Here is a 24,213-nt window from a genome sequence, read left to right on the forward strand (position 1 = left end):
ATAGGTTTGACCAAGGAAGAAAAGTTTTTAATAAACTTTCTATAGTAATTGGCGAACCCCAAAAAACCTTGAATAGACCGAAGACCAACTGCGCGAGGCCACTGCAGAACTGCAGATAACTTGTCAGGATCCATGGAGAACCCTGCAATGGAGATAACATAACCTAGTAAGGTTACTTGAGTCTGATGGAACTCACATTTCTCGAGTTTACAAAACAGGCCGTTCTTACGTAGTCTCTGAAGAACCTATGTAACATCAGAACGATGAGCCTCAAGTGTGGGTGAGTGTATGAGGATGTCATCTAAGTACACCACAACACACTGTTGCAACATATCTCGTAGGACATCATTAATAAATTCCTGAAAAACAGCAGGAGCATTACATAGGCCAAAGGGCATTACAAGATACTCATAATGCACGCTCCTGGTGTTAAATGCTGTTTTCCATTCGTGACCCTCCTTAATCCTAACGAGATTGTACGCTCCTCTCAAATCAAGTTTAGTAAACACCGTAGCTCCCTTGAGGCGGTCAAAGAGTTCCGTAATGGTAACACCATTAAGACCCCTATAATCGATACATGGTCTTAACTCGCCACCCTTTTTCTTCACAAAGAAGAAGCCAGCCCCTGCAGGAGAGCAGGATTTGCGGATGATTCCCCCGCGACAGAGCATCGGCAACATACTCCTCCATAGCACAATTCTCTGCAACAGACAGAGGGTACACCAGGCCCCGAGGAGGAATGGCTCCGGGTTGCAGGTCTATGGCACAATCGTAAGACTGGTGAGGAGGCAACGTACCGGCACGCACCTTGTCAAACACGTCTAGGAACTCTCGGTACTCCTCTGGCAATTGAGATACCGAAGAAGTGCACAAGACTTTAACTGGTTCCCGAAGACAAGTGGAAATACATTGCGGGGACCACGACAAAATTTCAGACCTGCGCCAGTCGAGACTGGGATTGTGCTTTTGGAGCTAGGGATAACCCAGAACAACCGGAAAATGTGGAGAGTTTATCACCTGGAACTGGAGGGTTTCAAAATAGAGAGCCCCAACAGCCATGGACAACGGAGCAGTTTAGTGAGTAATGAGTGCAGGCTGAAGGGGCCTGCCATCAATGGCCTCAATAGCAAGTGGAACAGACCGAGGCAAAACAGGAATGGAGTGCTTTGATACAAAAGCACTGTCAATGAAATAGCCCGCAGCACCGGAGTCAACAAGAGCCTGAGTGACTATGGAGGAGTCCACCTAGGAAAGGACAACCATGACAAAAGGTTTCTCCTTAAGTGGTTCCGGGGACGAGGATAAACCACCCAAGGACAAGACTTCAAAAGGTGGCCCTGTAACCCACAATAGAGGCAGAGCCCCTCCCTCCCCCTAAAGGCCCTCTATGCCACAGAGAGAGGCGTGAATCCCAACTGCATTGGCTCAGCAGTACCTGCTGAGTCGGGACCAGGAGGCATGGGAGGAGAGGGAGGCATGGGTGGGAACGAACACGTAGGAGACAACAGAACAGGAGGCTTCCGCAAGCGCTCAATTAGTATCAAAAAAGACACCAATGCCTCGAGATCCTCTGGTAAATCTCTGGCAGCAACTTCATATTTAATCGCATCAGAGAGCCCATGAAAGAAGGTGGCAACAAGGGCTTCATTGTTCCAACCTACCTCTGCGGCAAGCGTACGGAACTCAATAGCATACTGAGCAACAGTCGTTTAGCAGCAGAGGAGGAGCGAGCCGGAACATCAAATACCCTTCGAAAGGAGGCCACAAATTCAGGGTAATTTGAAATCACAGGTTTATTAGTCTCCCACAAGGAATTAGCCCAGACAAGAGCTGTGTCAGAGAGTCACGAGATGAGAAATCCCACCTTAGCTCTGTCAGAGGGAAACGCCTGAGGTAACATCTCAAAGTAAATGCCCACCTGGTTAAAAAACCCTCTGCACTGAATAGGATCGCCTCCATATCGCTGAGGTAGAGGTGCAGAACCGGACATGCTCCTGGTAGGCATAGGTGCAGCAGCGGAAACAGGAGCAGCCATAACTTGCGGGACACTTTGGTGCAAATGTGCAGTGAGAGTCAGCAGGGTTTGCAGGGCTAGTGCAAATTGATACAAGCGATGATCCTGTTCATCCATCCGGGAAATGATGGCAGGTAAAGGTGGATTATTAGCACCATCAGGATTCATTGCCTTTGCGTAATGTCAGGGTGCCAGGAATCAGACTGAGACGAGAAGTGCAAAAATAATCACACCTTTATTCATAGCAAAAAATAATAAAAAGTCCACAAGTCGGGGGCGTGTCCGAACAGCGATCCTGTGTGGTCGCACTTTCCCTGAGCTCTTACTGAACACTCAGAATCCGCCGATTAAAAGAGGGATCCCACAGAGCAACAACATATTCATATAGCTATTTGGCTGCACTGTCTAGCAGTACTTTAAATATTGAAACATTGCACTGTATTTTTGAGGTTTGAGCCCGGCATCGGACAAGAGAGGCCTAGAGCGGCGGTTCATAAGTAGGCAAGTAAGTAATCGAGGGTCTTTGCCAGAACTGACCACACTAGCACATTCACAACTCTGCACAGATCTCCTAGATCTACCTCCCTGACAAAAAAGGACTTAACAACAAAAGAGAGAGCAGCAAATATATGAAAAGTTTCTAACGCACCACAACTAAAATGGCTGCCGCAAGTGAAGCTGATCACTGCACCAGCTTAAACAACCACATGGCCAGGATAGAAGAGCTCTTTCAGCAACTCTTAGAAAGGGCCCCAATGGATTACCTGATGAAGCGCTGTGTTGCGGTGGGCTCAGCAACTGCAGTTCTACTTACAGCACCAGACTTGCAAACTCCCGTCGTTAGCAGCCACCAAGGGGACTCTCAGCCTTTTAAAGACATTGCCTCGCTAACACCCAAGCTTATGTATAGAGGAGAGCTCCATGAGCCACTGCATAATTTCACGGCTACAGAACAAGATGAGAACAATATACTCAGTACAACGATCACAGTGAAACTGCCTGGTATATTGAACGAGACCCTGCACAGGGAAAGGCATCCGGCATTTGGCGAGACCTTGCAGGAGTTTGTGGGGGGCTCCTGGGAGGCCACAAATACAACACAGTCAAGCTTCCCATCTGCCACCAGTGTTCCAGCCGGCTTCATGGATGAGAGCAGCCTGCAACCCGAAGACATGTGTGGAACACGCATCCAGACACAGACCCGGGACACATTAACAGAGACACCAGCTAAGGATTTGTTGGGATCCATACCGCATAAGAACTACCTTGATATCCTCTTATATAGAGGCTTCTGGACTTATGGTAATGCTTTGCTTTGCTTGCAAATTGACTCAAGGGGCTGATAACATGAAAGTAGACTGTCTTTGCGGTCTCCGGCTTCCTAAAGATGAGGTTTCTCCTTGTTTGTTAAAATTGTGTTTTACAACTTTAGGATTCATACAAAGTTTATCTATATAATATATTTTACATATTTATATTGTGCTGCTGGCACTGTACTAGATATTGTGTTTTTTACATAAGTTATCTGTTATAACACACTCTAACTACATGTATTAGAACTTGTCCGCATAGTCGCCCCTGTCACAACATTAAAGATCACTTAGTTCTTGGTAAGTTACAATAACATACCCTACTTTCTTGAACTAAATTTAAGAGCACTAGGCTTTATAGTAGTTGATGACATTTTATTAAGGTTTACGCTGCCCTTAATTAATCTAAAAACCAGCTTGATAGACATATACTGGATTTATGTCCCCTACAGTCTAAGGATTATTTTAGAAGCAAAGAGCATGGCAGCACTCCCAATATGTATAACACGAAGCCAGGGGTCTCATACATTAAAAAACTCAAGACATAAAAGATTTGTACATTAACCTCAGTGGGTCACTAACACCTTTTTTGAACAATACTGACAAGTAACTCGCGGCTTGCGGCCGGAGCCGTGGGAGAAGCAAAAGAGATCAATCCTGAGGTTACTTGTTTACTTAAGATAAAACCCATTGGCACACTTACTTTTTCATATAGTCTTAAGTAGAACATTAAATAGTGTCAGATCACACTTGTTCCGCCTCATTGTTCAAGCTGCTATAAATCTATGCTATGCCCGACGTTTAAGGAGAGGAAAGCTCAAACATTTAATGGGGTTAAATACTCCCAGTCAAAATTCACAATATTGTTTATCATTACGTTCATAGACATTTTTACTTTATCCTATGTGATAGGGAAATCTTTTCACCATATTTGAATTATTTCTGTGCAGAACGTAATATATTGTTACTATATGTTAGTACTAAAAGGTTCGGATCTGGATTAATTTGGAACTCAACTCTTGAATATCCTAATATATTACAGAGAAATATTAATAAAGGACCCATAAGTGGTCCAGAATGTTATTATTTGGGACAAAAATGAGGATAGTTGATACAGATTTCTGTGTATTTTCATGCAGCATTATTTGTAATTTATTTTCCTTTTATGTACACTATCTTTTATGTTATGTGCAAATCCTCAATAAAAATAATAATAATAAAAAAAAAAAGTCCACAAGTCAAATAACAAGCTCGGAATCAAAACCAGAGCTGGTAGTCAGACGAGCCGAGTCAGGAGCCAAAGCGAATAGTCAGACGAGCCGGAATCAGGAACAAGGAAAACAGCAGAGTCAGGAACAAGCCAGGGATCAGGAACCAGGAAGGATGTCAGGCAGCCAGGTAATACACAGGAACTCTCACAAACAGGTCTGAGACAACGCAAAGGCAAAGCATACTGAACAGAAGCCCTTTAAATAACAAGTGATGACATCACAATTCTGAGACTGCATCCTGTCTCACATAGATGATGCACACCAGTCTGGCCATAAAAGGAAGTGTAGGAAATGAGCAGAATCCCCCACAATGCCCTATAGTCAGGAAGAGAGGTGAGTAAAATCACTGCCAGCTGCACATGGCAAACAACAGGGAAAAAAACCCTGACACCTGATCCGCACTGTCGGATCAGGTCCGACAGATATTTGGTAAATCGGCCTCTAAATGTGAACCCACTGAAATAGCTTAACGAATGGGCACCAAATAAATGGAGATTGCCTCATAGATTTTATTGCTAATTTTAATGCTTTTCCAGTCATTTAAATCTAAAAATTGTAGTTTTCCACTGACCGCATAGAGTTTAGGGCATCTCCTTCAAGATCCAAAACCCTGTAAAATGTTAAAGAGCTCATTTATATCTGTCCTTAACTGGCTGAATGGAAAGGAGGTGATTTAAGCATATTCAAGTATTTTCAATAAGTGTATTCTGGAATTGAAAAATATTTACCCCTTAATGACCACGACGTACCATGTACGTAGCTGGTCGTTAACGGTTTTCTTGTTAAAGCATTCTTAGAGAATCTCACCAGGGAAATAGTAGTACTAGCAGCATTCTTATAGACTCTCTCCAGGGAAATAGTAGTACTAGCAGCACTCTTATAGACTCTCACCATGGAAACAGTAGTACTAACAGCATTCTTATCGACTCTCACCAGGGAAATAGTAGTACTAGCAGCATTCTTATAGACTTTCACCAGGGAAATAGTAGTACTAGCAGCATTCTTATCGACTCTCACCAGGGAAATAGTAGTATTAGCATCATTCTTATAGACTCTCACCAGGGATTTAGTAGTACTAGCAGCATTCTTATCGCCTCTAACCAGGGAAATAGTAGTATTAGCATCATTCTTATAGACTCTCACCAGGGAAATAGTAATACTATCAGCATTCTTTTAGTCTTTCACCAGGGAAATAGTAGTACTATCAACATTCTTATAGAATCACACCAGGGTACAGCAGCATTGTTATAGCATCTCACCAGGGAAATAGTAGTACTGGCAGTATTCCTGTAGATTCTCACCAGGGAAATAGTAGTACTTGCAGCATTCTTATATACTCTCACCAGGGAAATAGTAGTACTGGCAGCATTCTTATAGACTCTTACCAGGGAAATAGTAGTACTGGCAGCATTCTTATAGACTCTCACCAGGGAAATAGTAGTACTAGCAGCATTCTTATAGACTCTCACCAGGGAAATAGTACTACTAGTAGCATTCTTATAGACTCTCACCAGGGAAATAGTAGTACTAGCAGCATTCTTATAGACTCTCACCAGGGAAATAGTAGTTCTAGCAGCACTTTTATAGAATCTCACCAGGGAAATAGTAGTACTAGCAGCATTCTTATAGACTCTCACCAGGGAAATAGTAGTACTAGCAGCATTCTTATAGACTCTCACCAGGGAAATAGTAGTACTAGCAGCATTCTTATAGACTCTCACCAGGGAAATAGTAGTACTAGCAGCATTCTTATAGACTCTCACCAGGGAAATAGTAGTACTAGCAGCATTCTTATAGACTCTCACTAGGGAAATAGTAGTACGGGCAGGATTCTTATAGACTCTCACCAGGGAAATAGTAGTACTAGCAGCATTCTTATAGACTCTCACCAGGGAAATAGTAGTACTGGCAGCATTCTTATAGACTCTCAACAGGTTAATAGTAGTACTTGCAGCATTCTAATAGACTCTTACCAGGTAAATAGTAGTACTAGTAGCATTCTTATAGAGTCTCACCAGGGAAATAGTAGGACTAGCAGCATTCTTATAGACTCTCACCAGGAAAATAGTAGTACTAGCAGCATTCTTATAGACTCTCACTAGGGAAATAGAAGTACTAGCAGCATTCTTATAGCATCTCACCAGAGAAATAGTAGTACTAGCAGTATTCTTATAGACTCTCACCAGGGAAATAGTAGTACTAGCAGCATTCTTATAGACTCTCACCAGGGAAATAGTAGTACTAGCAGCATTCTTATAGACTCTCACCAGTGAAATAGTAGTACTAGCAGCATTCTTAAAGACTCTCACCAGTGAAATAGTAGTACTAGCAGCACTCTTATAGACTCTCACCAGTGAAATAGTAGTACTAGCAGCATTCTTATAGACTCTCACCAGGGAAATAGTAGTACTAGCAGCATTATTATAGACTCTCACCAGGGAAATAGTAGTACTAGCAGCACTCTTATAGACTCTCACCAGTGAAATAGTAGTACTAGCAGCATTCTTATAGACTCTCACCAGTCCAGATTGCTTTAGAGAATTGGGCCCTATGTCCTTAGTAGTTTGTGTTACATACATTTAGACTTGTTCAGACTCTTATTTGTAGTTATTGTCACAGGCCCCTGAATAACTTTTATACTTAGTTTTATGTTAATTTTTATAGAAGAGTTTCATATTTACCCGAGTATTATTCATTGGGCTATTATCTTTGATCTAATGTAGCTGTTATGTACAGTATGTGAGTGGTCCTAGACCACTCTGCCTTATTTGATACAGTGTTGCACTATGTGTGTCTGTTCTTTTCTTGAGGTTCTGCTACGGAGGACATTGTTGTGATATTATAAGTGCATATTCCTTTGTTACTAGGAATAAAAGGTGCCATTGACTTATTGTTGTGTGAATATTTAATAGATTAAAGGGACAGTCTACACCATAATTTTTATTGTTTTAAAAGATAGATAATCCCTTTATTACCCATTTCCCAGTTTTGCATAACCAACACCAGTGACGTGCAGTGAGGTCAGAGGCTGGTGAGGCACTAGATATGATACACAGAAGAAACACATATACAGAGGGCCGCAAGTACCCCCAACAGGGAAGGTTTAAATGATAGCTGAACCAGTGCACAGGTGAAATAATCTGCTGATGGGTGAGAGAAAGTTAGTAGCCACTGGGTTACTAATTAGCTGATTCTTTCACCTGTGCACTGATTCAGCTATAATGAAAACCTGGCCTGTTGGGGGTACTTGAGGACCATGGTTGAGAAACAATGCACTAAAGCCCCAGCTCATCGGAAATGTATTGATTACCTGGAGAATAAAGCACACATACTCTGCTCACTGACACACACACACACACTCTGCTCACATACACACTCACACAATTCTGTGGCACAGTGCCAATTACTAAGCAATTAGAATGATACACAATCTCTTCTCTACTCACTACTGTATTGTAAAAATAGAAATAATTTACCATACAAATTTTACACAAAGGACAAGTGATCAATACTGCCAACACAGCTGCTGCAATATGGTGTTCAAGAAACGCATGTGCACATCCCACTTAGGTATGCTCTTCAACAAAGGATACCAAAAGAATGAAGTACATAATAATAAAAGTAAAATAGAAAGTTTATTTTTATTTTTTGTGTGCAATTTCTATCTGAATGATGGAAATTTAATTATGACTTTCATGTTCCTTTCAAAAACTCATTTGATTTGCTGACATGGGGCCAGTAACAGTTAATGCTAATTTTCAAAATATAAATAACTAGAAAAGTCTATTAAAATAGCATGCATTACCTCAATCATGAAAGTTTAATTTTAAATGTCTCCCTTTGACTATGTGTTTAACCATTTACTTTACAGTGGCATTATTTCTAAAAGCATTTAACAACTGCAATAATTACATATATTTTTTAAATGACTCATTATCTCCTTTTATTAATATAAACTTGTATAAAAGCAGCACATATTAAAAACACAATGCAACAGCGTTTAATTGATTTGTGAATTACAAGTTAACAGCAGTCTTTAAATAAATGGAGACGCAGAGAAAAATAAAAATAGATACTGCATCCTCTGACTGAACAGACATAACATATATGGAGTTTGTACCTAATTAAATCAACCATGAAAAAGGAAGGCTTAGCAATATTCAATGTCAAAAACTTTAGTTTAAATAATGTGGACACTGCACACTGAACTTCAAACTCTGGGTTTTAAATTATGGATTTAAGTTTGAATTAACCCTTTGACTTCCTGTCAGTATTGGGTTATGCTCACTTACTGTCCCCCCCCTGTTAATGAGCTGTATCTGTACACAATTTGTGAATCACAAGAGATGTAGAATACTACTTTACTCTTCTGCTTAGGTTATGCTCACTTACTGTCCCCTCCCGTTAATGAGCTGTATCTGAACACAATTTGTGAATCACAAGAGATATAGAATACTACTTTACTCTTCTGCTTGGGTTATGCTCACTTGCTGTCCCCCTGTTAATGAGCTGTATCTGAACACAATGTGTGAATCACAAGAGATGTAGAATACTACTTTACTCTTCTGCTTGGGTTATGCTCACTTACTGTCCCCCCTGTTAATGAGCTGTATCTGAACACAATTTGTGAATCACAAGAGATATAGAATACTACTTTACTCTTCTGCTTGGGTTATGCTCACTTACTGTCCCCCCTGTTAATGAGCTGTATCTGAACACAATGTGTGAATCACAAGAGATGTAGAATACTACTTTACTCTTCTGCTTGGGTTATGCTCACTTACTGCCCCCCTGTTAATGAGCTGTATCTGAACACAATGTGTGAATCACAAGAGATGTAGAATACTACTTTACTCTTCTGCTTGGGTTATGCTCACTTACTGTCCCCCCCCCTGTTAATGATCTGTATCTGAACACAATTTGTGAATCACGAGAGATGTAGAATACTACTTTACTCTTCTGCTTGGGTTATGCTCACTTACTGCCCCCCCTGTTAATGAGCTGTATCTGAACACAATTTGTGAATCACAAGAGATGTAGAATACTACTTTACTCTTCTGCTTAGGTTATGCTCACTTACTGCCCCCCCCCCCTGTTAATGAGCTGTATCTGAACACAATGTGTGAATCACAAGAGATGTAGAATACTACTTTACTCTTCTGCTTGGGTTATGCTCACTTACTGTCCCCCCTGTTAGTGAGCTGTAGCTGAACACAATTTGTGAATCGCAAGAGATGTAGAATACTAATTTACTCTTCTGCTTGGTGTCATCTGTTCTTAGGTTACCTCAGCTTCCAGTTGTGTCACATGACCCTGCTCACTTACTGTCCCCCCTGTTAATGAGCTGTATCTGAACACAATTTGTGAATCACAAGAGATGTAGAATACTACTTTACTCTTCTGCTTGGTGTCATCTGTTCTTAGGTTACCTCAGCTTCCAGTTGTGTCACATGACCCTGCTCACTGCATCCTCCTTATGATTAATCTATATATCCTTCACTTGCTAGGAGGCATCATGAGGGGTGCCTCCTATTGGTCCCAATTTTTGCTGCTAATATATTGACAGAACACAGGTGGCGCTGCAGCACAGCTTTTCCTTTGACCCATGTACTGCAATGGAGAGAAGCGTTCCTATACCTGCCTCTCCATAGCTTTACATGGGGGGAAAATGGTGAAAAAAAAAAAATGTGGGACTTTTTTTTGTTTTAATTAAGCTTTGGCCACATATGGCAGGGTAGGCACTGCCTCCCCTGCCTCCTATGAGTGCACGTCCCTGACCAACACAATTATATTAATATACTTTTAACCTCTGTGATTATCTTGTATCTAAGCCTCTGCTAACTGCCCCTTTTTTCAGTTCTTTTGACAGACTTGCAGTCTAGCCAATCAGTGCCTGCTCCCAGATAACTTCTCGTGCACGAGCACAGTGTTATCTATATGAAATACGTGAACTAACACCCTCTAGTGGTAAAAAACTGTTAAAATGCAATCTGAAAGAGGTGGGCTTCAAGGTCTAAGAAATTAGCATATGAACCTCCTAGGTTCAGCTTTCAACTAAGAATACCAAGAGAACAAAGCAAAATTGGTGCTAAAAGTAAATTGGAAAATTGTTTAAAATTACATGTCCTATCTGAATCATGAAAGTTTATTTTGGCCTAGACTGTCCCTTTAACCCCAAGCTGACTGTGGAAGCGCAGAATAAAGTGTTCTGAGAAAGACTAGACCACATCAGACCATTTATCTCCAGGAGCCAATGATTAAAAGCAATTATTAGCATTGTGTGTTCCCAGCTGTGCTGCCCTGATATATGTAGGAAAATAAAATAAAACACATTGTATAATGTTATTTTTACCTTACAGCTGAGGCAAATGACGTCATATAAAGATGCTCATTGTCTTCCAGCAGATTAAGTGCAACACCTGCAAAGGGAACATGTGATATATAAGATGCACACTATTCTCAGGTAATTCTGCAGTAATTGCTGTCCCTTCTGTCCCCTCACGGCTTGTACATATCTATCTAGCACAGAATCTCTCCGGCTCTTTTCAGGTAAGTATATTATATACCACAGACAGCTTGTAAGAAGCACAGGCACGTTCAGTCACACAAGGATAAGGAAATATTGAGAATCCAACAACAAGACACAAAGCAATTCATTAGGAACACTAGGACTCGTACAGGAGAGAAGACAGCACAGTCAGTGAGTGACAAAACCATATTTGCGTATATATCAGTGAAGGGACAAACCTTAAGAAGGGTTAGATAGTTTGTGGTGACCTTGTGGAAGGAGATAAGGAAGTAGCAAACTGTCTATAATTACATCTGTCCGCACAACAGATTGTAAAGCCAGGAGAATTCCATTAAAAAGATACTGTAATAAACAATGTGTCTTATTGTGCTACAATTGACTTGTTATACCTACTGCAGAGCAATACATGTATGGTGAATTGTTCTTCTGTAATATTTATGTATTTGGAATAGCTATTTTTGTTCATTAAAACCTTCACGTGTTGTTCTTCAGGACATGCCCATAACAAAGTAAAGCAAACCTGGTAATGTTATCTATAATAGGTATTGAAATGCTAATTATGGCTGAAGGGTTAAATTAGCACAATCAGCTATTTCAGATACAAAATCTTTCTCTCCCTCCTACTGCCTACTGAGAGGTAAATTAGTGCTATTATAACGAACTAAAAGAAGTTTGTTACTCATATTTTCAGTGTAGGTGGGGATACAATGTGCATAATTATTGATAGTATCAAAAATAAAATTTGAAACGACCATAGGTCCAAATAATGTTCGTTCAGGATTTTAATAGAAATTTGATCTAAGCTTGCTGAACTGTTTGCTGAGCTAATAACTGTGCTTGTGCAGTATTTTTCATAACAAAGGCAGTGGGGAAGACGCTGGTCAGGCTAACTTCAGCAACTTAATGACAAACAACTTGATGATCAAGTACAGCAAGATGATATCAGACTAATGTAGTTAATTGCTACATAAAGGTAGTCTGGGGTGCTCTATGTTTCTATTTAAAGGGCCATTATACACTCATTTTTTCTTTGCATAAATGTTTTGTAGATGATCTATTTATAAAGCCCATAAAGTTTGTTTTTTTAAAAAAATGTATAATTTTGCTTATTTTTAAAGAACATTGCTCTGATTTTCAGACTCCTAACCAAGCCCCAAAGTTTTATTTGAATACCATCAGCTACCTTCTCCAGCTTGCTCCTGTTTGTGTAAAGGGTCTTTTCATATGCAAAAGAAGAGGGAGGGGGGAGTGTCTTATTTCCCATTTGCAGTGGGCGTTCCAGCTGCCTTTTCAACAGAGCTAAACTGAAAGCTTCTAAGTACGTTTTTATACTGGATTTTTATATCAGTATCTGTGCATCTTATTATTTATAGTAGTGTCTATTACATGCAGTTATATGAAAATGAGTGTATACTGTCCCTTAAAAGGGACCTGAAGCCCAAAAAAGGCTTTGATGATTAAGATAAAATGTCAATTTAAAAAAATCAACTTTCCAAATTATTTCTATTATAAACTTTGCTCTTTTTATCCTTTGTAAAAGAAAAAAAAAAAAACGTAGATAGGCTCATGAGTGTGCATGTGATGTTGTAGTACGTTAACCTGCACTTACGTTTCACGTCATCCAGTGTGACATTTGCATGTTCCCGTTTGTTTGACTGCTTGGCGGATTTTAGTATCTTGCCGCTCCCCACTCTCTCAGGGGATTTAGCCCCAGTCTGTAAATACCTAGAAGGAAACATAAAAATATAAACAGTATATAGCAGTACTGCAATTATAAAGTCATTCATTTACTGGGAATCCGGAATGCTGTGTCAGTCTGTTCTGGGCATGTCAGACTAGAAGCCACATACATGTCAATATGTCAGATAGATATTACATGGAGATAATAGAAACATAGATATTGACGGCAGATAAGAGCCATAGGCCCAGTAAGTCTGCCCGATATTACCTAACAGTATAAACTTATCTAGTTCACAGTGTTTGTCACTACTACCTCTTGAGGAAGTTTATTCCATAAATCAATCACTCTGTCTGTAAAGAAGATTCCTCAAATTACTTCTGAATCTACTACCCTTTAGCTTGAGCTCATGACCCCTTGTTCTTGAATTTTCCATTTTATGTAAAATACCCACAGCCTCAGTTTTACTAAACCCTTTAATGTACTTGAAAGTTACCATCATATCACCTCTTTCCCTTCTCTCCTCTAAGCTATACATATTTAGGTCATTGAGCCTATCCTGGTATTTTATTTTTTAGACCATGTACCATTTTGGTAGCCTCCTTTGCACAGATTCAAGTTTGTTAATATCCTTCTGAAGATATGGCCTCCAGAACTGCACACAATACTCAAGATGAGGCCTAACTAATGATATATAAAGTGGCATAAGAACCTTACTATTTCTGCTGCAAATACCTCTACCAATACATCCAGGCATTCTGTTAGCCTTACTCGCTGCATTACTACATTGTTTACTAAGTTTTAATAATGATATGTGAGACCCATTTACTGTGCAACAACAGAGACATTCAGCATTACAGCCATATAAACACTTTATTTAGGCAGCTAAATATGAATTATATGTTTTCTAACAAGGAACATGTTTTACAGCCCCTTGGCTGCCAGCAGGGACATCAACGTGTTGTAGACCTCTATGGCAACCAAGAGGTTGAATAACTGCACAATAGAATCTTCCCATTAGTAACAGCAGATTGTGTGTTAGGGTTTGTGCTTCTCTTGTAATGTAGCTAATTGTCTGTAATAATGTTATACAGTTAGTGCTCCATACACGTGCACACTCTTGAGACTACCTCAGTATGCTCTCATAGAAACGTGCTAAGGGGCCCATTTAACAAGCTCTGTAGGGAGCTTGTGGGCCCGTGTTTCTTTTTTATTGAATCATGAGAGCTAAATGAGCATAAGATTTACTAACTTCCCTGCGACACATGGTATAGTACCAGAGCAGCATGGGCGTAGGGACCCGGGGGGACATCTTCCCCAGGAAATCATGTGGGGAACAGATCATGCGGAGATCCCCCCGTTAAATTAGGCAGGAGGATTGCTTAAAGGGACATGAAATACATTTTTTTCTTTTGAGAGTCAGAGCATAAAATATTAAACAACTTTCTAATTTACTTTTAATTTTATTAAATTAGTTTCATTCTCTTGGTATCCTTTGTTGAACAATATAACTATTTAGGCTCAGGAGCTGGGAGCTAGCTGCTGATTATTAGCTGCACATATATGCCTCATGTGATTGGCTTACTGATGTGTTCAGTTAGCTCCCAGAAGTGCTTTGCTGCTCCTTCAAGAAAAGGTATCAAGAGAATGAAGCAAAATTGATAATAGAAGTAAATGAAAGTAGTTTTCAAATGTATGATGCTCTGTCTGTGGTTTTCATGTCCCTTTAACACAGTGCTGGAGGTCACAAAACACCCATGACTGCCACCCTACTAACCCCCACCATACGCAGCTTGCTGCTGCCAGCCACGCCTGAAATGTACCCAGGTGCGGCTGGTTCCTTTCTAGGCTGCTCCCGTGATGTAGGCGTCTGGCCGTGAGGCATGCTGGGACTTCTAGTATATATATTTTATTTTTATATTTAAAATTTGTTATCCCCCAATTTGTTTTGTTTCCTACGGCCATGCAGAGCGCACACTGTTCTATGCTACAGTTGTTTTGTTTCCTACGGCCATGCAGAGCGCACACTGTTCTATGCTACAGTTGTTTTGTTTCCTACGGCCATGCAGAGCGCATACTGTTCTATGCTACAGTTGTTTTGTTTCCTACGGCCATGCAGAGCGCACACTGTTCTATGCTACAGTTGTTTTGTTTCCTACGGCCATGCAGAGCGCACACTGTTCTATGCTACAGTTGTTTTGTTTCCTACGGCCATGCAGAGCGCACACTGTTCTATGCTACAGTTGTTTTGTTTCCTACGGCCATGCAGAGCGCACACTGTTCTATGCTACAGTTGTTTTGTTTCCTACGGCCATGCAGAGCGCACACTGTTCTATGCTACAGTTGTTTTGTTTCCTACGGCCATGCAGAGCGCACACTGTTCTATGCTACAGTTGTTTTGTTTCCTACGGCCATGCAGAGCGCACACTGTTCTATGCTACAGTTGTTTTGTTTCCTACGGCCATGCAGAGCGCACACTGTTCTATGCTACAGTTGTTTTGTTTCCTACGGCCATGCAGAGCGCACACTGTTCTATGCTACAGTTGTTTTGTTTCCTACGGCCATGCAGAGCGCACACTGTTCTATGCTACAGTTGTTTTGTTTCCTACAGCCATGCAGAGCGCACACTGTTCTATGCTACAGTTGTTTTGTTTCCTACGGCCATGCAGAGCGCACACTGTTCTATGCTACAGTTGTTTTGTTTCCTACGGCCATGCAGAGCGCACACTGTTCTATGCTACAGTTGTTTTGTTTCCTACGGCCATGCAGAGCGCACACTGTTCTATGCTACAGTTGTTTTGTTTCCTACGGCCATGCAGAGCGCACACTGTTCTATGCTACAGTTGTTTTGTTTCCTACGGCCATGCAGAGCGCACACTGTTCTATGCTACAGTTGTTTTGTTTCCTACGGCCATGCAGAGCGCACACTGTTCTATGCTACAGTTGTTTTGTTTCCTACGGCCATGCAGAGCGCACACTGTTCTATGCTACAGTTGTTTTGTTTCCTACGGCCATGCAGAGCGCACACTGTTCTATGCTACAGTTGTTTTGTTTCCTACGGCCATGCAGAGCGCACACTGTTCTATGCTACAGTTGTTTTGTTTCCTACGGCCATGCAGAGCGCACACTGTTCTATGCTACAGTTGTTTTGTTTCCTACAGCCATGCAGAGCGCACACTGTTCTATGCTACAGTTGTTTTGTTTCCTACGGCCATGCAGAGCGCACACTGTTCTATGCTACAGTTGTTTTGTTTCCTACGGCCATGCAGAGCGCACACTGTTCTATGCTACAGTTGTTTTGTTTCCTACGGCCATGCAGAGCGCACACTGTTCTATGCTACAGTTGTTTTGTTTCCTAAGGCCATGCAGAGCGCACACTGTTCTATGCTACAGTTGTTTTGTTTCCTACGGCCATGCAGAGCGCACACTGTTCTATGCTACAGTTGTTTTGTTTCCTACGGCCATGCAGAGCGCACACTGTTCTATGCTACAGTTGTTTTGTTTCCTACGGCCATGCAGAGCACACACTGTTCTATGCTACAGTTGTTTTGTTTCCTACGGCCATGCAGAGCGCACACTGTTCTATGCCACAGTTGTTTTGTTTCCTACGGCCATGCAGAACGCACACTGTTCTATGCCACAGTTGTTTTGTTTCCTACGGCCATGCAGAGCGCACACTGTTCTATACTACAGTTGTTTTGTTTCCTACGGCCATGCAGAGCGCACACTGTTCTATGCTACAGTTGTTTTGTTTCCTATGGCCATGCAGAGCACACACTGTTCTATGCTACAGTTGTTTTGTTTCCTACGGCCATGCAGAGCGCACACTGTTCTATGCTACAGTTGTTTTGTTTCCTACGGCCATGCAGAGCGCACACTGTTCTATGCTACAGTTGTTTTGTTTCCTACGGCCATGCAGACCGCACACTGTTCTATGCTACAGTTGTTTTGTTTCCTACGGCCATGCAGAGCGCACACTGTTCTATGCTACAGTTGTTTTGTTTCCTACGGCCATGCAGAGCGCACACTGTTCTATGCTACAGTTGTTTTGTTTCCTACGGCCATGCAGAGCGCACACTGTTCTATGCTACAGTTGTTTTGTTTCCTACGGCCATGCAGAGCACACACTGTTCTATGCTACAGTTGTTTTGTTTCCTACGGCCATGCAGAGCGCACACTGTTCTATGCTACAGTTTGTTTTGTTTCCTACGGCCATGCAGAGCGCACACTGTTCTATGCTACAGTTGTTTTGTTTCCTACGGCCATGCAGAGCGCACACTGTTCTATGCTACAGTTGTTTTGTTTCCTACGGCCATGCAGAGCGCACACTGTTCTATGCTACAGTTGTTTTGTTTCCTACGGCCATGCAGAGCGCACACTGTTCTATGCTACAGTTGTTTTGTTTCCTACGGCCATGCAGAGCGCACACTGTTCTATGCTACAGTTGTTTTGTTTCCGTACGGCCATGCAGAGCGCACACTGTTCTATGCTACAGTTTTTTTGTTTCCTACGGCCATGCAGAGCGCACACTGTTCTATGCTACAGTTGTTTTGTTTCCTACGGCCATGCAGAGCGCACACTGTTCTATGCTACAGTTGTTTTGTTTCCTACGGCCATGCAGAGCGCACACTGTTCTATGCTACATTTGTTTTGTTTCCTACGGCCATGCAGAGCGCACACTGTTCTATGCTACAGTTGTTTTGTTTCCTACGGCCATGCAGAGCGCACACTGTTCTATGCTACAGTTGTTTTGTTTCCTACAGCCATGCAGAGCGCACACTGTTCTATGCTACAGTTGTTTTGTTTCCTACGGCCATGCAGAGCGCACACTGTTCTATGCTACAGTTGTTTTGTTTCCTACGGCCATGCAGAGCACACACTGTTCTATGCTACAGTTGTTTTGTTTCCTACGGCCATGCAGAGCGCACACTGTTCTATGCTACAGTTGTTTTGTTTCCTACGGCCATGCAGAGCGCACACTGTTCTATGCTACAGTTGTTTTGTTTCCTACGGCCATGCAGAGCACACACTGTTCTATGCTACAGTTGTTTTGTTTCCTACGGCCATGCAGAGCACACACTGTTCTATGCTACAGTTGTTTTGTTTCCTACGGCCATGCAGAGCGCACACTGTTCTATGCTACAGTTGTTTTGTTTCCTACGGCCATGCAGAGCCGCACACTGTTCTATGCTACAGTTGTTTTGTTTCCTACGGCCATGCAGAGCGCACACTGTTCTATGCTACAGTTGTTTTGTTTCCTACGGCCATGCAGAGCGCACACTGTTCTATGCTACAGTTGTTTTGTTTCCTACGGCCATGCAGAGCGCACACTGTTCTATGCTACAGTTGTTTTGTTTCCTACGGCCATGCAGAGCGCACACTGTTCTATGCTACAGTTGTTTTGTTTCCTACGGCCATGCAGAGCGCACACTGTTCTATGCTACAGTTGTTTTGTTTCCTACGGCCATGCAGAGCGCACACTGTTCTATGCTACAGTTGTTTTGTTTCCTACGGCCATGCAGAGCGCACACTGTTCTATGCTACAGTTGTTTTGTTTCCTACGGCCATGCAGAGCGCACACTGTTCTATGCTACAGTTGTTTTGTTTCCTACGGCCATGCAGAGCGCACACTGTTCTATGCTACAGTTGTTTTGTTTCCTACGGCCATGCAGAGCGCACACTGTTCTATGCTACAGTTGTTTTGTTTCCTACGGCCATGCAGAGCGCACACTGTTCTATGCTACAGTTGTTTTGTTTCCTACGGCCATGCAGAGCGCACACTGTTCTATGCTACAGTTGTTTTGTTTCCTACGGCCATGCAGAGCGCACACTGTTCTATGCTACAGTTGTTTTGTTTCCTACGGCCATGCAGAGCGCACACTGTTCTATGCTACAGTTGTTTTGTTTCCTACGGCCATGCAGAGCGCACACTGTTCTATGCTACAGTTGTTTTGTTTCCTACGGCCATGCAGAGCGCACACTGTTCTATGCTACAGTTGTTTTGTTTCCTACGGCCATGCAGAGCGCACACTGTTCTATGCTACAGTTGTTTTGTTTCCTACGGCCATGCAGAGCGCACACTGTTCTATGCTACAGTTGTTTTGTTTCCTACGGCCATGCAGAGCGCACACTGTTCTATGCTACAGTTGTTTTGTTTCCTACGGCCATGCAGAGCACACACTGTTCTATGCTACAGTTGTTTTGTTTCCTACGGCCATGCAGAGCGCACACTGTTCTATGCTACAGTTGTTTTGTTTCCTACGGCCATGCAGAGCGCACACTGTTCTATGCTACAGTTGTTTTGTTTCCTACGGCCATGCAGAGCGCACACTGTTCTATGCTACAGTTGTTTTGTTTCCTACGGCCATGCAGAGCGCACACTGTTCTATGCTACAGTTGTTTTGTTTCCTACGGCCATGCAGAGCGCACACTGTTCTATGCTACAGTTGTTTTGTTTCCTACGGCCATGCAGAGCGCACACTGTTCTATGCTACAGTTGTTTTGTTTCCTACGGCCATGCAGAACGCACACTGTTCTATGCTACAGTTATTTTGTTTCCTACGGCCATGCAGAGCGCACACTGTTCTATGCTACAGTTGTTTTGTTTCCTACGGCCATGCAGAGCGCACACTGTTCTATGCTACAGTTGTTTTGTTTCCTACGGCCATGCAGAGCGCACACTGTTCTATGCTACAGTTGTTTTGTTTCCTACGGCCATCCAGAGCGCACACTGTTCTATGCTACAGTTGTTTTGTTTCCTACGGCCATGCAGAGCGCACACTGTTCTATGCTACAGTTGTTTTGTTTCCTACGGCCATGCAGAGCGCACACTGTTCTATGCTACAGTTGTTTTGTTTCCTACGGCCATGCAGAGCGCACACTGTTCTATGCTACAGTTGTTTTGTTTCCTACGGCCATGCAGAGCGCACACTGTTCTATGCTACAGTTGTTTTGTTTCCTACGGCCATGCAGAGCGCACACTGTTCTATGCTACAGTTGTTTTGTTTCCTACGGCCATGCAGAGCGCACACTGTTCTATGCTACAGTTGTTTTGTTTCCTACGGCCATGCAGAGCGCACACTGTTCTATGCTACAGTTGTTTTGTTTCCTACGGCCATGCAGAGCGCACACTGTTCTATGCTACAGTTGTTTTGTTTCCTACGGCCATGCAGAGCGCACACTGTTCTATGCTACAGTTGTTTTGTTTCCTACGGCCATGCAGAGCGCACACTGTTCTATGCTACAGTTATTTTGTTTCCTACGGCCATGCAGAGCGCACACTGTTCTATGCTACAGTTGTTTTGTTTCCTACGGCCATGCAGAGCGCACACTGTTCTATGCTACAGTTGTTTTGTTTCCTACGGCCATGCAGAGCACACACTGTTCTATGCTACAGTTGTTTTGTTTCCTACGGCCATGCAGAGCGCACACTGTTCTATGCTACAGTTGTTTTGTTTCCTACGGCCATGCAGAGCGCACACTGTTCTATGCTACAGTTGTTTTGTTTCCTACGGCCATGCAGGAGCGCACACTGTTCTATGCTACAGTTGTTTTGTTTCCTACGGCCATGCAGAGCCGCACACTGTTCTATGCTACAGTTGTTTTGTTTCCTACAGCCATGCAGAGCGCACACTGTTCTATGCTACAGTTGTTTTGTTTCCTACGGCCATGCAGAGCGCACACTGTTCTATGCTACAGTTGTTTTGTTTCCTACGGCCATGCAGAGCGCACACTGTTCTATGCTACAGTTGTTTTGTTTCCTACGGCCATGCAGAGCGCACACTGTTCTATGCTACAGTTGTTTTGTTTCCTACGGCCATGCAGAGCGCACACTGTTCTATGCTACAGTTGTTTTGTTTCCTACGGCCATGCAGAGCGCACACTGTTCTATGCTACAGTTGTTTTGTTTCCTACGGCCATGCAGAGCGCACACTGTTCTATGCTACAGTTGTTTTGTTTCCTACGGCCATGCAGAGCGCACACTGTTCTATGCTACAGTTGTTTTGTTTCCTACGGCCATGCAGAGCGCACACTGTTCTATGCTACAGTTGTTTTGTTTCCTACGGCCATGCAGAGCGCACACTGTTCTATGCTACAGTTGTTTTGTTTCCTACGGCCATGCAGAGCGCACACTGTTCTATGCTACAGTTGTTTTGTTTCCTACGGCCATGCAGAGCGCACACTGTTCTATGCTACAGTTGTTTTGTTTCCTACGGCCATGCAGAGCGCACACTGCACACTGTCTATGCTACAGTTGTTTTGTTTCCTACGGCCATGCAGAGCGCACACTGTTCTATGCTACAGTTGTTTTGTTTCCTACGGCCATGCAGAGCGCACACTGTTCTATGCTACAGTTGTTTGGTTTCCTACGGCCATGCAGAGCGCACACTGTTCTATGCTACAGTTGTTTTGTTTCCTACGGCCATGCAGAGCGCACACTGTTCTATGCTACAGTTGTTTTTGTTTCCTACGGCCATGCAGAGCGCACACTGGTCTATGCTACAGTTGTTTGTTTCCTACGGCCATGCAGAGCGCACACTGTTCTATGCTACAGTTGTTTTGTTTCCTACGGCCATGCAGAGCGCACACTGTTCTATGCTACAGTTGTTTTGTTTCCTACGGCCATGCAGAGCGCACACTGTTCTATGCTACAGTTGTTTTGTTTCCTACGGCCATGCAGAACGCACACTGTTCTATGCTACAGTTATTTTGTTTCCTACGGCCATGCAGAGCGCACACTGTTCTATGCTACAGTTGTTTTGTTTCCTACGGCCATGCAGAGCGCACACTGTTCTATGCTACAGTTGTTTTCAGGCCTCCATAGGCAGCTGCGGTGCCAGTTCTATACTGTACCTCTCTGCCGCTTTTTTCCCATATTCCTGGAAATGAATTCCTCGACCCTTCCTAGACCTGTCCTTGCTGTCCGAATACGCATTGTTGCTAGAATAGAGAAGAATGATAAATGAAACGACTGCACTATGGTGTCTGAATACAAAGGGTCTGAATACAAAGGGTATAAACCTCATTTACCTTGAGAATTCAAGTGATTTACTTTCTTCTTTCCAATACCACTGCCCGGGTATAGGTTTTGTTATCTGCACGGGATAAATTGTATTATAATTAGTTTTATCAGAGGTACAAAAATATTCCTATTGTTACCAGTCAGGGCAACAAAGTTGCAAGCAAACTCTATCACCTAGATTACGAGTTTTGCGCTAAACAGGGTGCGAAACAAAAGCAACAAAAGTTGCGTTATTTCACCCCCATAGCGCTGCCATTACGAGTTTCTAAAAAGCCTCCTTGTGCATGTGATATGGTGGCGATAAGCTCCATACCGCACAAAAGCCAAGGGCTGAGAATACGTGCTCGTGCACACTTTCCCCCATAAACATCAATGGGGAGAGAGTGTTAGAAAAAAAACTAACACCGTAAGTGCGGAATGGCGATCGCCGTAACACAACCCCATTGATGTATATGGGGAAAAGAAAGTTAAATTTAAACCTAACACCCTAACATAAACCCCTAATCCGCCGCCCGCAACATTGCCGCCACTAATAAAAGTTATTAACCCCTAATCCGCCACTCCCCGACATCGCCGCCACTATAATAAAGTTATTAACCCCTAAACTTCTGGCCTCCCACATCTCTGCCACTAAATATGTGTGTGTGTGTGAGTGCTCATGTTGTTATATGTGTGTGTGCATGTGAGTGTGTAATTATATATGTGTGTGTGTTGGTGTGGTTATATTTGTGTGTGCATGTGAGTGTGTAATTATATGTGTGTGTGTGTTGGTGTGGTTATATTTGTGTGTACATGTGAGTGTGTAATTATATATGTGTGTGTGTGTGAGAGTTAGTGTGGTTATATAAGCATGTGCGCATGTGAGTAGTTGTGTGGTTCTATGTGCGTGTGTGTGTGCTCGCGTGGTTATATTTGTGTGTGCATGTGAGTGTGTAATTATATGTGTGTGTGTGTGTTGGTGTGGTTATATTTGTGTGTGCATGTGAGTGTGTGGTTATATGTGTGTGTGTGTTGGTGTGGTTATATTTGTGTGTGCATGTGAGTGTGTGGTTATATATGTGTGTGTGTGTGGGTGTTGGTGTGGTTATATGTGTGTGTGCATGTGAGTATGTGGTTATATGTGTGTGTGTGTGTGTGTGTGTGTGTGTGTGGGAGTGTGTGTGGTTATATATGTGAGTGTGTGGTTATATGTGTGTGTGTGTGAGTGTTGGTGTGGTTATATGTATGTGTGCATGTGAGTGTGTGGTATATGTGTGTGTCTGTGTGTGTGAGTGTGTGGTTATATGTGTGTGTATGTGAGTGTGTGGTTATATGTGTGTGAGAGTGTGTGGTTATATGTGTGTGTGTGTGTGTGTATGTGTGTGAGTGTGTGGTTATATGTGTGTGTGAGTGTGTGGTTATATGTGTGTGTGTGTGAGTGTGTGGTTATATGTGTGTGTGTGTGAGTGTGTGGTTATATGTGTGTGTGAGTGTGTGGTTATATGTGTGTGTGTGTGTGTGTGTGGTTATATGTGTGTGTGAGTGTGTGTGTGAGTGTGTGGTTATATGTGTGTGTGTGTGTGAGTGTGTGGTTATATGTGTGTGTGAGTGTTGGTTATATGTGTGTGTGAGTGTGTGTGGTTATATGTGTGTGTGAGTGTGTGTGTGAGTGTGTGGTTATATGTGTGTGTGTGTGTGTGAGTGTGTGGTTATATGTGTGTGTGAGTGTTGGTTATATGTGTGTGTGAGTGTGTGGTTATATGTGTGTGTGAGTGTGTGGTTATATGTGTGTGTGTATGTGTGTGAGTGTGTGGTTATATGTGTGTGTGAGTGTGTGGTTATATGTGTGTATGTGTGTGAGTGTGTGGTTATATGTGTGTGAGTGTGTGGTTATATGTGTGTGTGAGTGTGTGGTTATATGTGTGTGTGTGTGTGAGTGTTGGTGTGGTTATATGTGTGTGTGTGTGTGAGTGTTGGTGTGGTTATATGTACATGTCTGTGTTACTCACTTGATCCATGCAGAGGATGTAGTCACACCACACTGTGCTGGCTGAGGAGCACTATTCACCTTTCTTGTACTGTTTACAGTGACGCTGCTGTTGCCCAGGAAACCACACAACAGCACCGCCCTGGCAGCTCCTGCATTGTCACATGGCGCCTGAGTGACAGAAGTAATGTGACTACAGGGGGAGCCTAATAACATCACACACTCAAATGGTTTAAAAGTATATACATAATATTTCTATATATGTGATATGTATGTGTGCACATACTTATACTTATAAACACATATATACATATTTATACTTATAAACACATATATACATACTTATACTTATAAACACATGTATACATACTAACACATACTTATACTTATAAACACATATATATATATATACTTATACTTATA

At 42.5% G+C, this 24,213-nt stretch overlaps 1 protein-coding gene across 1 annotated transcript in view; it reads right to left on the minus strand.

The window, feature by feature from the left end:
- Nucleotides 1-23,948, minus strand: part of PPP1R36 (protein phosphatase 1 regulatory subunit 36) — a 124,702-nt gene extending 100,754 nt beyond the window's left edge. The window contains exons 1-5 of the mRNA XM_053689057.1: nt 23,813-23,948; nt 21,833-21,897; nt 21,656-21,742; nt 12,734-12,849; nt 10,948-11,014 (exon numbers count right to left, since the gene is read on the minus strand). Of these exons, the coding sequence (XP_053545032.1) occupies nt 10,948-11,014; nt 12,734-12,849; nt 21,656-21,742; nt 21,833-21,897; nt 23,813-23,821 (344 nt within the window). The 5' untranslated portion in view covers nt 23,822-23,948. The remainder of the gene's footprint in view (nt 1-10,947; nt 11,015-12,733; nt 12,850-21,655; nt 21,743-21,832; nt 21,898-23,812) is intronic.
- Nucleotides 23,949-24,213: the final 265 nt, after the last annotated feature.

This window comes from Bombina bombina, chromosome 1, assembly GCF_027579735.1.
Source record: "Bombina bombina isolate aBomBom1 chromosome 1, aBomBom1.pri, whole genome shotgun sequence".
NCBI classification, from domain to species: domain Eukaryota; kingdom Metazoa; phylum Chordata; class Amphibia; order Anura; family Bombinatoridae; genus Bombina; species Bombina bombina.